The 13,948-nt window shown below is 32.2% G+C and overlaps 1 protein-coding gene across 3 annotated transcripts in view; it reads left to right on the plus strand.

The window, feature by feature from the left end:
• The window catches only part of LOC127062539 (uncharacterized), a 62,993-nt gene extending 49,093 nt beyond the window's left edge, over positions 1–13,900 (plus strand). For all 3 annotated transcript variants that reach the window (XM_050990972.1, XM_050990970.1, XM_050990971.1), the window contains 3 exons: positions 604–855; positions 6,013–6,143; positions 10,732–13,900. In XM_050990972.1, coding sequence (XP_050846929.1) covers positions 604–855; positions 6,013–6,143; positions 10,732–10,842 — 494 coding nt within the window. In that variant the 3' untranslated portion in view covers positions 10,843–13,900. The remainder of the gene's footprint in view (positions 1–603; positions 856–6,012; positions 6,144–10,731) is intronic.
• The last annotated feature ends 48 nt before the right edge of the window (positions 13,901–13,948 follow it).

Consider the following 13,948-nt stretch of genomic DNA (forward strand, 5'->3'; position numbering starts at 1 on the left):
GCTGATTATCGTAGTAAACACTTTTTTCGTTACTACTACTACTACTACTTTTATTACGCTTACTACGTTTACTACGAGGCACAGGTATAAATGAATTTCGAATGACAATATTTAAAAAGCGATATCTTCGAAATTAGACATCGTAGAGACATAAAATAAAAACCATTTTAAAGAGGAGAACATTCTATTTTTATTTATTCATTCGGATATTATCGTTACAATAGGATCGATTTCATCGATATCTCGAAAATATGTATATCTACTACAACTACAGATACATTCAATTGATTTAAAAAATTGATCTATTAAAAATTAAATTTCTTATATCGTTGTATAACAATAATAATAATAATAATAATAATAATAATAATAATAATAATAATAATAATAATAATAATAATAATAATATGCCACCATCATAGAAAAAAATAAAGAAAGAAAAGGTTAATACATTTGTATGAATATGATACACGACATAAGTACGATATTCAATATCTTAAAATAAAATGTTCAATGATATCGAATAATTAATCGGAATAGTTAGGTAAGATGGATGAATGATCGATATCATGCGTGGAATTTCGATGATTGTATGTGTACTAGGATACAGCAAGCCAAGATTGGAATGTCCAAAGGATGTCGTAGCAGAGTTACCACCAGGACGAGACGAAGCCTTCGTGACGTTCGATCAGCCCTCGACCGATCTCGATTGGTTTCGTTATGTACGATCGAAACCTTCCTGGGGTACTAGATTGGAAGCCAACTTGAAAATTGGTACACACGAAGTTAACTTTTTCGCGAGACACCCGGTATCGAAGAAACAAGCAAGTTGCGTTTTGCGTATCATCGTGAAAGGTAAGTTATTTATTTATCATCTTCCTTGTAATTATTTATTAATTTTTTTTATTTAAAAACTAACTAGATAGACATGAAATTTTATATCTATAGTTGGTAGATCATCGAAATAATTTTGTTCTTATTTGAAAATGATAATTATATATGACAAAATTAAGAACGAATTTATTTAATTATTTATTTATTCGTTCATTCGTAAATGACGAACATTCATTCAATATTTTTTTAATATCGTCATATTATTTGTAACGTCTATTATTTTCTTTTTCTTTTTAATTAGGATAATAGCCTCGTCTAATTCGTACTCGCGAATTTTGTGTTATGTTCAGTAATTGATCGGTCACGTATGTTTTACCGATTACACGACTAATTCCGGTTGGAATGAAACGTTAAGATATAAGAAAATATAATTAGGATTATTCGAGTTAATTCAGTAAAATTGGTACAAAGCGTGGGATAACGAAACGAATTATGTATGTCGAAATAGTTTAGGATCAAAGGACGGGTTAAAAAAAACGATGACGTGGAATTACAAGGTATACGCGTGTATACGCTATTCATACCTTCGTTCTCTATTATTTTACGACGTTATACATACGTTGTACATGCACGCACATACACACAGAGAAATTTTCAATTCACGTTATGTTGAACAATAAACGCTACGGATTGATAGTCAGAAATGTGATGAAATATTTCTTTCGTATAGGTATGCAGATGCTGCATAGTAGTCGTCGTTTGTTAAGCGTAGATACATATAATGAAAAAATTCCAAAAGATAAAGAAAAAGAAAAAACAAACAAAAAAAAAATAAAGAAAGGAAAGAATAAAAATGAAAAAGAGAAAGAATCCGTCGTAATAAAGAGCCAACTCTCTATGTATTCGAATTTTTTTGTAATCTCGTCTGTTTTAACGAAGATATCGACGAATGCGTACGAAGATTTTTTTTTTTTTTTTATCAACTTTCGATATAAAACGTTATTTCTAATTCATATAAAACTCGCATCTAAAAGGATACGTCCGAATAATAAAAAATTCCACTCGCTTACACTACTCTCGAATATTTTTGTTGTTCGAATATTTTTGATGAAAACTCTCGTTCGACGACAAATGAAGAAAAAAAAAAAAATAGAGAAAGGAAAGAAAAAAAAAAGAAGTGAAGAAGAGAAAAAATTCGAAGAGAAGGAATAAAAAGTCAACTCGTAGGTATTCGAATTTTTTATTATCTATTGTTTCAACGAGCACACCGACACGTACACATAAATTTTTTTAAATGGATTTTCGATATAACACATTACTTCTAATCGATATAAAATTCGGGTCTAAAAGGATCCGTCGGAATAATGAAATATTCAGCTCGCTTACACTACTCTCCAATATTTTTTGTTGTTGAAATCTCGTTCGATAAAAGGAAAAAAAAAGAAAACAACAAAAAAAGAAAAGAAAAGAAAGAGAGAGAGAGAGAGAGACGAAAAACGAAGAGGAGAAAGAATCCATCGCAATAAAAAAAAGGGGCAACTCGTATGTATTCGAATTTTTTGTAATCTCTGTCTTGTTTTTTCTTTTTTTTTTTATAATGGACTTTCGACATAACACATTACTTCTAATCGATATAAAATTCGGGTCTAAAAGGATCCATCGGAATAATAAAATATTCAACTCGCTTATACCACTCCCTCGAATATTTTCGTTGTTGCAATCTCTCGTTCGACGAGGGAAAAGAGAAAAAAAGAAAGAAAGAACAAAGAAGAAAAAGGAACAAAGAGAGAGAGAGAGAGAGAGAGAGAGAGAGAGAGAGAGAAAGGAGAAAACAGACAGAGAGAGGAAGAAAACGTAAAAAAAAAGTGTCGAACGTTATTTTAAAAGACTTTTAATAATAATACAAGTATACGCGTACGTAAGTATTTCGTGTCTACGTGTGTGTACACGTATGGTGTCTCCTTAAGACGGAGAATAGAATGCGTGCACCGGTGCATGCACCCGTGCCGTGATATGCAAATTCGCGAGGACTCGAGAATGGTAAAGTTACTATGTAAGGGTGGATGTTCATCCTCAAAGAAGAGACCAACCCCCTTAATCTCGGCCACCGAACGCTTTCAAAAGGATTTAATTAAATGCGTTTCTAGAACATGCCTCGGCACAATGCCGGATACGAACGAACAAACGATGAGAGGAAGATGGGGGAACAGAGAAGGTTTGTAGGGGGAGGGAGAGGGTGGAGAGAGGATGAGAGGGGTGACGGGAAGGGGATAAGCATTGCTCGACCGCGAATCGGATAATTCGATGAGTCTAAGCAAACGCGCTCGACCAACTCGACGTGGCCGGATGTTAGATTTCCTCGAGGAATTTCTACTTCCCCCTCCCATCTTCTCTTACCCTATCGTTCTATCATTTTCAATCTTCTCTCTCTCTCTCTTTCTCTCTATTTCGGCCTCTTTCTCACTATCTATCTGTCTATCCATCTATCTCTATCTCTATTTCTATGTCTATCTCTCTTGCTATCGTAAAAATATATAACGCCTGGTGTGAGTAGATTTAAAAGTACATAGGCAACTATCCTGAGCTTGTAGGAGCTTCAAAAAATCTTTTTCTGAAAAATTCTGTTTACATCGCATCAATCCAATCTCCCGATCCAATTATTTCTATATGTATATGCATGTATATATATATATGTATGTATGTATATGTGTATATATGTATCTCATCACAAGGAAGGAAAAGGATATTTGAAATTTTCTCGAAACGAAGAAAAAAGAATAAAAGGAAAAAAGAAAAGAAGAAAGTAGAAAGAAAAATGTAGATATACAAACATTTTTTATAAATACATCTAGTAGCTATGGGAAAACAAAAAATGTAAAAGAAAATGAAAAACAAAACAAAACAGAAAATAGAGAGAAAAAAAGAAATAGTAGGATAGAACGAATAGTACGATTGTTAGGAACTCTCGAATATTAGAAAAGTGACAGTAGATGGATGGAATAAGGTTTAAACCGAGTTTATCCTCGAGAGGGCAAATAGAATGTGCTTACCTCTTCGTCTCGCTTTGTATCGTTTCAAAGGGGGCATATAATGTCTACGCTTAGTAACGAGAATGCAAGAGATGCGGTCGACGCATGCAAATTTCCTCTCCCTTTCTATCTCTCTCTCTCTCTCTCTCTTTCTCTCTCTCTTTCCCTTCCTCTCTTTCAAAGTAGTTACTCTTGGTGAGCTCTGCGATTTAATTAAATACGTCACCGGGTGGATACGGTTCGCCGCAACGAAGACCAGCGATCCTCCTCAAGCTACGATTTAGATAATTCGACGAGTCTAACTAAACGCTCCATTAATTTTCAGTACCTTCTCTCTCTCTCTCTGTCTCTTTCTTCTCTTTCTCTTTCTCTCTCTCTCTTTCTTTCTTCTATCTTCTTTTTTCTTCCTAATACCAGTTAATTATTTTCTTGGATACTACAGCGAAAAAAAATGTACTCTTTAATTGTTATCCACACATTTCTTTTTTTATGTTAAAACCATGATACCGTATCATACTTACGAGAAATAGGAAAAAATATATCAAAAGAAAGTAGACAAATTTATTACGAAATGTGTAATGTGCATGTTTTTGAAATATAAGAGGTGACTTATGAAGGGTCGATTGTTTCGTTTTAAAGAGATCCTTCTCTTCGAATATACGCAGAGTATATGAATAATCGATTGAATATACGAATTATTAGGATATACGAAGAATCGATTGAACGCATCTATGTTACAAACGATAATGTTGCTTTTCGTTTTTTCTTAAATAACGTTAAAACATCGACATTTTTTAACGAGTATTTGTCTGTTTTTGTTGAAAGATATTATTCTTTATTTATTCGATAATTTTATTTTTTTCCTATGAAAAAAAAAAAAAAATAAAAAATTCAAGCAATTGCATGCATGATATGTAAAGCATTAAAAAATACGTTAACGCTTGTTTAATGTTCGTAAACTTTATTGTGTTACGTGATGTATATATACATACAGAAATGCATACATATATACATACATATATTTATATATATTTCATTATTTGGAAATATAATTAAATTCTCAATATAATGATATCGTTGTTACGAACGTTTAGATTATTTTCACATGTTTTCCCATACGTAATAATTCCGTTGGAAAATAGAACTTTTCCATTAAATCTTTTTCCTTTATTGGGAAACTAATGCGAACAAACCAATTAAACGTCTCTAAACCCAACATTCGGCAGCGACCAATCACAAACGAAGGAAAGTTCTCGGTGCAACGAGACGAGGAAGCTTTTCCACGCTTCGTTTGATCGCGCCGACGACGAATTTCCACAAAGCCTCTGCGTTGCTACTGCTATTCGTCGTTCCGAGTAGTACGAAAGTTTAAGCGCTAAGGAGCCTCGTTAGAGCCACGAACGAACGGAACGACCGTGATAAGTATGGACCGGTTGCTCGCGGCCGTCACGAGATACGCCAAGCGAATTATTATAGTTAGTGTGTGCCCGCGAAAATGAGACTTTTAGAGAAGAAAAAAGCAAAAATGAAAAGAAGAAAAAGAGAAAAAAAAGAAAGCCTTCTCTTATTGTCCTCGTTTTATCTTTTTTCTTTTTCTCTTTTCTTCTTTTTTCTTCTTTCTTTTTTTTTGTTTTTTCATTGCGACGTTCTCCTTTACGCGTTAGAAAATTTCGAATAAATTCGAAAAGAATCGTGTAATGTTTTCGATGTATTTCGATGATATTTATTTATTTATTTATTTGTTTTTTTCTTCTTTCCTTTCCCAATTACAAAGATTGATTTTCTGGTGACGTCAGAGTGATCCTCTTTTATGTCAACAAAATTTCGTTTCGACGAATTCGTAAATAATATTCAATGAATCGTATAACTTTTTTGATGTATTTTATTTCTGACGTTATTCTTTGTTTATTTATTTATGTGTTTCTTTTTTTTTTGAATTACAGAGAGTAATTTTCTATGACGTCACATTGATTCTCTCCCACGTTAAAAAATTTCGTACATATCTACAAATTTGAAGATAATTTTTAAAGAATCGTATGTCATTCCTTTCTCTTTTTTTTTCCTTTTCAACGATTAAAATATATACAATCTCGATGTGATTTTAACGATATTTTTTCTTCTCTTTTTTTTTTTTTGTTTGGAATTACAGAAGGCGAAGCACCAAAAGTGAAAGACTGTCCAAACAATATCGATGTGACCGGAAAAAATGGTACGTCGATAACATGGACGGAGCCAATTTTCACGGACAACGTGAAAGTCACACGTATTAGCAGCAACGAGGTAATAACTTACAAAAATTAATATTATGATATTGTAGACATTTTTATAATAATAATAATTATTATTCTTATTATTATTATAAATCGTTCGGCGAGTATAAGGATGCGTCATAAGAAGAAAAGTAGTATAATTATGCGGTTAATAATATGGGGAACATCGTAAATTTTCCGATGACATTTAACGAAAATTTATTTCGAACCCTTTAACCACATTCTAAGGACGAGCCAATTAACGTGGCTAATGAAGATTATCGTTCGCGCCATTTTCGTGAGCGATAAAAATTAATTAAGGACGAACGGAAGGACCAGAACAACGTTGAACGGAACGTTCCGAGTTAATCTCAAAGGACGAAAGAATAAAAGAAAAAAAAAAAGAAAACGAAATATATATATATATATATTTATAAATGTGTGTGTGTGTGTGGGTGAAAAAGATCAGAAAAGAATGAAGAAAAACGAAGTAAACGAGAAAGAGAGAGAAAGAGAGAGAGTTTCGTTGTTGGAAATTTCTTTCTCACACGCTTAATTAACCACGACTACAACGCTCCACGATATTAATTACACACCAAGATGGTTTACTTTCAAGATGGCGGACTTCCGTATATATACCAAGTTATTCAAAATGAAGCATAGACAAAAAAAAGAGATAAAAAGAGAGATAAAAAGAGAGATATCGAGATTAAATAGATAGATAGATAGATAGATAGATAGATAGAAGAAGGGAGGGAGGGAGAGAGAGAGACAGAGAGAGAGAGAGAGAGAGAGAGAGAGAGAGAGAGAGAGAGAGAGAGAGAGAGAGAGATAAAGAAAAACAAAGAGAAATAGTTTTATAAAGATGTTAGTTTTATAAATTATATCCTATGACTTCCTGATACTCGGCAATCGGTATACGCTCAATAATTAATTGTACCGATAAGTACGAATCGATATATGAAAATTATACCTTTTAAAGTCATTAACGTTATATTGCCTCGCGGTAATATTCGTGCTTAATGGTCGATACAACAGCAAGCCCGGCCCTGACAAAGGGCTACGATGCTTCATAAACGTATGCAAATTTTACAATGGTAAATGCCGTTCAAACAACCCTACGCGTTATATATTTACGGTATATAAATATGTATCCATACATACATACATATATATATAAATGTACATATAAATGTATGTATGTACGTGAACTCGCGAGCGCCAGTTATCATAACGTTGTCGCACAAAGGAAACGATATACAGAGAAGCAAAGCGTAATGTCATTCCCTCCCCTCACACTTTCATTCTCTCTCTCTCTCTCTCTCTCTCTCTCTCTCTCTCTCTCTCTCTCTCTTCCTCTTATAGATACACATAGAGAAATCGCATCCAGATTTCACGAATACAAAGTAGATCGCAAAGCCCCATTAGTGTTTCAAACTATAATAATAATATAACAATAATAATAATGATTACGATTCGAGATTGTAAATTGCACTGAGATGATAATAATTAATTCATAAATTATCAGGATTCTTTCGAGAGAAATTTCTGTTATCATCTTTTCTTTTTTTTTCTTTTTCTATTTCTTTTTTTCCGATCGAGAGATTAAACAATATATAATACTGATGGGGTGTAATATACCGACGTTAAATCCGTCGTTTTTCTGCGATTGAAATTTTGGATTAACGTTAGTCGCTTAAACAGATCCAGCAAACGAGAGCAGTAGATAATATCGTTTCTATCGAGAGATTACTTTTAATCGCGAATAACGCCGAAATTTTATTATTTTTTTTTTTTTAAATAGCATTCGGACTTGATGAATTTCATTTTTCTATTGAATTTATATGAATGTGTTCTTTATCTTGATCAAGCAAAAAATTTTGAAATATTAAAATTTTTTAAATGATACGAATGATGAAAGTGAATGATAAAATTGAAGAAATGTATATAAATGATACATAAAAAAATATATATATATATATATATATATATATATATATATATATATATATATATATCTGGGGCTCTTTTTACATGGTATTTTTATACATCATTCAGAGTTACACAGATTTCTTAACCTGTTTTATTCACCTTTTATGTGGTTGTAAAAACACATACACTGATTAATTTCCAGAAAATGTCACGAAAGTCATGCGTATTTTTTTTCTTTCTTTCTTTTTCTTTTTCTCTTAAAGAAATATCTTCCTTTCATTTTCCACGACGAATTAATTTTTTCTTTCATGTGTGTTTTCTTTTTTTTTCCTTTTTGTTATCAAAATGTTTTTAATGATTGCATTTCCATATTTTAAATTGCTCTTCGCACGGTTCGCGTTGGTTTAACGCAACTCTCATGCATTTTGTAAATCAATTTTTGTAGAGATTTTTTTATTCACGCCATTTCTTTTTTTATTCTCTTTTCTCTTTTTTTTTCACCATGTTACGCATCCACTGTGTAAAAAGAGATCCAGATGTGTTCGATAAAAAGAAAATAAATAAATATATATATATATAATATATTAAAATTATTTTTAAAAAGTCAACATTTTATGAGATCGTATTACTCAATGATATATTTTAATCTGCTATCATATTTCGTATTAAAAGTGGGCTGAAAAAATATATAAGAAGGAAATATTTTCTTTAATAAGGGAAAAAAAGACGGAGAGAAAGAGACAGAAAGAGACAGAGAAAAAGAGAGAGAGAGAGAGAGAGAGAGGCAAGAATCCCGAGAGAGAAAAATATTCAAAAAAAAAAAAGAAAAAAAGAAAGAAAAAGAAAGAAAAAGAAAAAGAAAAAGAAAAAGAAAAAGAAAAATAGAAAAACAAGAAAAAAATTGGTCGGCCGTACTTTTTGACGTACAGACGAAACGAGAATTTTCGAGTACTTTCGAGTGACTCCGGTGAAAGAGAGTCAGAATGTATAGAAGGACTTTACATGCTTGTGATTTTTCCCTCGACCGAGCTACGAATCGTTCTGAATTTTATATCGACCGACAGGATTTCCTCTAGAGTTACGCGTTGAAACACGTGAACGCGAGAAACGAGTACTCGTTAATAAATTAAACTCCTATCTTTTTTATCTGTCTCTCTCTCTCTCTCTTTCTTTCTGTCTCTTTGTCTCTGGTAGACACACACACACGCGAACGTACACGCATATATGCATACTCTTATTATGGAAATTACAAATTTTGGAAATTATCTCTACCATACGTCGATAATGAAAGTGGAGAGCGGAGTAAAAAAAAAAAAAAAAGAAAAAGAAAGGAAACAGAAAAGAAAAATAAACAAAAAGAAATAAATACAAAGGTTAAATGAAGCGTGATTGTATAAAAAGTGAAGTATATTAAAACTGTTGAAATAATAAATTTCGTAGTTTATGAAGGAAGAGAAAGAAAAAAAGGTGGAACATTCGACGAGATAAGAGGAAGAAGTGGAGGAAAACAAAAGAGAGAAAAAAAAAGAAAGAAAAAGAAAACACCGGATAAAGAGGATACGAGGGCGTATCCATACTTTGTAACATTTTCAAAAGGTATGTAGTTAACTAGGGAATAACTTTGTAGACGATGTAAACTACGTAAACTTTGAGAGAGGTAAACTGTATGAACGCCAACGATTCGCAACAATGTTCTTTGAGTAATAGAAGAAGGGAACAACGGCCAATGCAACGATGGAAACTGTTCGAAGTATCGATATATGCATACTACCTCCCCCTAACTATTTTCTGAATTAGTCTCGTTATCGGAACTTGTCTACGTTAGGCGGTAAATGTAAGTCCGATATATCGATTAGATTCTTCGTCATTTGGCACGTAATCTCAAATACATATATCTGCCATATAGAGATTTCGATAAACTTCTCTTCGATTCAATCGTATCTTTATAACAATGATAATAACGATCACAATAATAATAATAACGATCACAATAATAATAATAATAATAATAATAATAATAATAATAATAATAATATAATGAAAATAATAATAATATTAATAAAAAAAAATAATATTTTCAATGTTATTACCCATTATGATAAATAATAGCCGAGAAGTACAATTTTATTATTTTTATAATTATAAAAATAAAAAAAAAAAATAATAAAAACTCTTTCTTCCGTTTGTGAAATAATAAAAAACGGTAATGAATAGTATCAATTATTATGTCCGTCAAATGAATTGAAACGACAATGTTTTTTAAATAATTTGAAAGCATATTTAACGTATACGCTTACATGCAAATATCCAAAAAATAATCATAATATATTGAACATAGAATTGTTAGAAAAAAATGTCTATGGTAATAAGACTCGATTATAGAGTCGACTCCATATTAGCTTGAATCAGAACCTTTGTAAAAACCTTTGAGCGACACACGAAATAATGATAATAGTGATAATAATAATAATAATAATAATAATAATAATAATAATAATAATAACAATGGTCGTAGTAAAGACGAGTCGTAACGTAACAATTGCATCACTGTATCATTGATATTATTTCGAGCAAAAGAATTCTGTCCTTTTTACTTTTTCTATTATTTTCTTTCCTTTTTCTTTTTCTTTTTTTTTTAATCTTCTCCCTCTTTTCACTTCCTTTCGTTTCTCTTGTTATTTTTACAGAGTCCAGGACGTCCGTTTGACGTTGGAGGGCATAGAATAGAATACGAGGCCAGCGATGAGGCCGGTTGGTCGAGCAAATGCGTCTTCACTGTGGTCCTACGAGCCGAGTGAAAAGTATTAAGAGAAGGGAGTCGAAGAGAAAGCTAGTTTGCTCTTGGCGGTCGAGAGGAAGAGGTACGAAACGGGATGGAGGAAATAAGGGAGAGAAAAAAGAGAACAAAAAAGTAAAAAGAAAAAAAAAAAGAAAAAATAGAAAGAAATAAAAAAGGAACAAAAAAAAAAAGAGAGAGAGAAAAGAAACAGGAAAAGGTGGAAGTAGGAAGAAACGCGAAATGAAGTAGCGAAGGAGAAGAGGAGGAAAAGGAGGAGGAGGGGGAGGAGGAGGAGGAAGGAAAAAAAAAGAAAAAAGAAAAGAAAAAAAACGAGAACAAAAGAACAGCAAAAGAAGAAGAAGAAGAAGAAGAAGAAGAAAGGAAGGAGAAAGAGGAGGACGAGGAGGAGGAAAAAGAAAAAGAAAAAGAAGAAGAAAAAAAAATGAAACGCCAGCACGGAAGAATAGCGATAAGGTAATATAAATGGAAATTCCGGCGAATCGCGCGAGCAAACACACCGAAGACATAACAACACAGATACCACCTCCTTCTTCTTCCTCTTTCCCTTCTCGAGCTTCGTAATGGATTCCGTTTTGCAGGTTAAACGCGACCGAAAACACGAATATATCTCGGTTTGCGCGATAAGCGGCCCATTCGCCCAACCCACCCATCGCCACCCACTCCCACCTCACCCAATCGCGATACTCCATTGCGTTTTATATTGAAAACTTATGCGAATCGACGTTTTCCCTCCTACCCTCTCTCTCTCTCTCTCTCTCTTCCACTCTCTCTCTCTCTATCTCTCTCTCTTCCACTCTCTCTCTCTCTCTCTCTCTCTCTCTCTCTTCCACTCTCTCTCTCTCTCTCTCTCTCTCTCCCTCTCCTCTCTTTCCATTTCTTTCATCCTATCTCGTTCGATATTTCCTTCTTTTTTCCTTCTTTCTTTATCATGTTGACTTTTTACTCTATTCGATCTTAACATTTTTTTCGTGTTTTTTCTGTTTTTCTTTTTCTCTTTCTCGTTTTCTTTTTTCTTAATCCGAAGTGTGATCGATGACACTCGTAATGGTTGATAACAGGGAAAGAGAGAGGGAGGGAGAGGAAGTGAGGAGAGAAAGTAAGAGAGAGAGAGAGAGAGAGAGAGAGGAAAATATTTTATCCGCAATCATGTCCTCCGGTGGTTGTTAAAATCTCATGGGAGCCGATATAAGATACGACTTCGATTTGAAATCGTGTTGCGCATCGTTGAAAGTGAAAATGAGAAAGAGAGAGAGGGAGAGAGAGAGAGAGTCAATCGAATAACAGCAAATGAAATATGAGCCTGTTCTAATGGAAAACGCGATGTATATATCTTTTTTCTCTTTATCCTTTTTTTTTTTATATATAAAATCATGTAAATGTGAAATAAGCGTAATCGACAACAATTGATTCAAAGGCACCATTTCGTGATATTAATAATCGGTAACATACGTATCTAATTGTTCTTTTATGATTTCTAATTTCTATCTTTTCTTTTCCAAATTCTACGTTTTAATCTATTGCTATGTTAATTATTGCACGAAACGTAAATCGCAAAAAAAAAGAAGAAAGAAAGAAAGAAAGAGAAAAAGAAAGTATGACGATCGATTGGAATAGAAGTTCGTTAATCGCGATTAATAATTAATTTGCGAATTAATACCATTATTATTGATTAAAATCCAATCGTTAATAAGTTTCATCGTTAACAAACTTGAATACCTATACACATACACACACACATATATATATAATTGTTGTAACAAATTTTCGTAAATTCGTTTTTCATTCCATCCCTTTCTCTCTCTCTCTCTCTCTCTGTCCGTCTCTCTCTCTCTCTCTCTCTCTCTCTTTCTCTTTCTCGTTTCATATTAAAGGTATTAAATACCACGAGAAGAGAATTACATGTAAATGAAATATAATAATTGGCTAGCATTATCCCAATAACTATTGTACAACAGGTATTTGTCTGTGGGTACGTATACACACCTATTGTTATCTCCATATCGAAGATTCGAATAACTTCCCGATGATGAACTATAAATGCATGGTATATGTATAAATGATTAATTCTATTACTTATACGGATATGAGAAGTAAGTTTGTTCCAACGTCTAAATAAATTTGTAAGAAGAGAAACTTCTCGAACGTATATACACGTTTAACAGTAATATTATATCAACAGTATCGCGAAGAACACCGAACTCAAATACATATATATATATATATATATATATATATATATATATATTCGAATAATAAAAACGGATATAAAACTTTTATCGTAACGTAACAATAAGGTAAAGATAGTTCTGAAAAAAAAAATAAATAAATAAATAAGTAAAATGAAAGGAAAAAAAAAAAGAGAGAAAAGGAAAAAAAAGGTAATGTTTAAAACGACATAGATAACTGTCGTTAAGCTCATCGAATCGATCATTGAAACATAGCCGTTCGTACCTAATTATTTATTAATATAAGGGAACGAGATTGTGTCCATTCATCGAGATAACTCTCGAAAAAGAAAAAAAAAAATAAAAAACGAAAAAACCAAAAAAAAAGTAATGAAAAATGAAAATAATAAAAAATCTTCGAACCGGACAATAGATTTTCATACTTTCGATGTCCGAAGTCAATATACCTACATACAATATGTACGTACACGTTCCGTCGTAATTTTATTCTCTCGTTTATGTACCAAGCCAAAACCAAACCAAACTAAACCAAATAAAAAAAAAAAAAAAAAAAAAAAAAAAAAAAAAAAAAGAGGAAAAAGAGGAAAGAGACAAAAATAAAAATAAAGTAGGAAAATATAAAAAAAAAAAGAGAAAGCAAAACAGTAAATAAATAAATAATTATTAAAACGGGATGATCGAGAAAAACGAGTAAAAGCAAAAAGGTAAAAAACAAAAAAAAGGGAAAAAGAAAAAAAAGGACGACTAGGCGGCGATCAATGGTTCTAACGAATCTTCTAGGTGAGATGTTGCGCTAGAAACTCTAGTTAGCTTAAATATTAAGATGTAATCTGTGAAAAGAAGGAAACGATACCTAAATGTGTAAATGAACATTTTGTTTATTATTTATTAATACCCCTCCCTAACAATCGCATCATA

Source organism: Vespula vulgaris, chromosome 3 (assembly GCF_905475345.1).
Source record: "Vespula vulgaris chromosome 3, iyVesVulg1.1, whole genome shotgun sequence".
NCBI classification, from domain to species: Eukaryota; Metazoa; Arthropoda; class Insecta; order Hymenoptera; family Vespidae; genus Vespula; species Vespula vulgaris.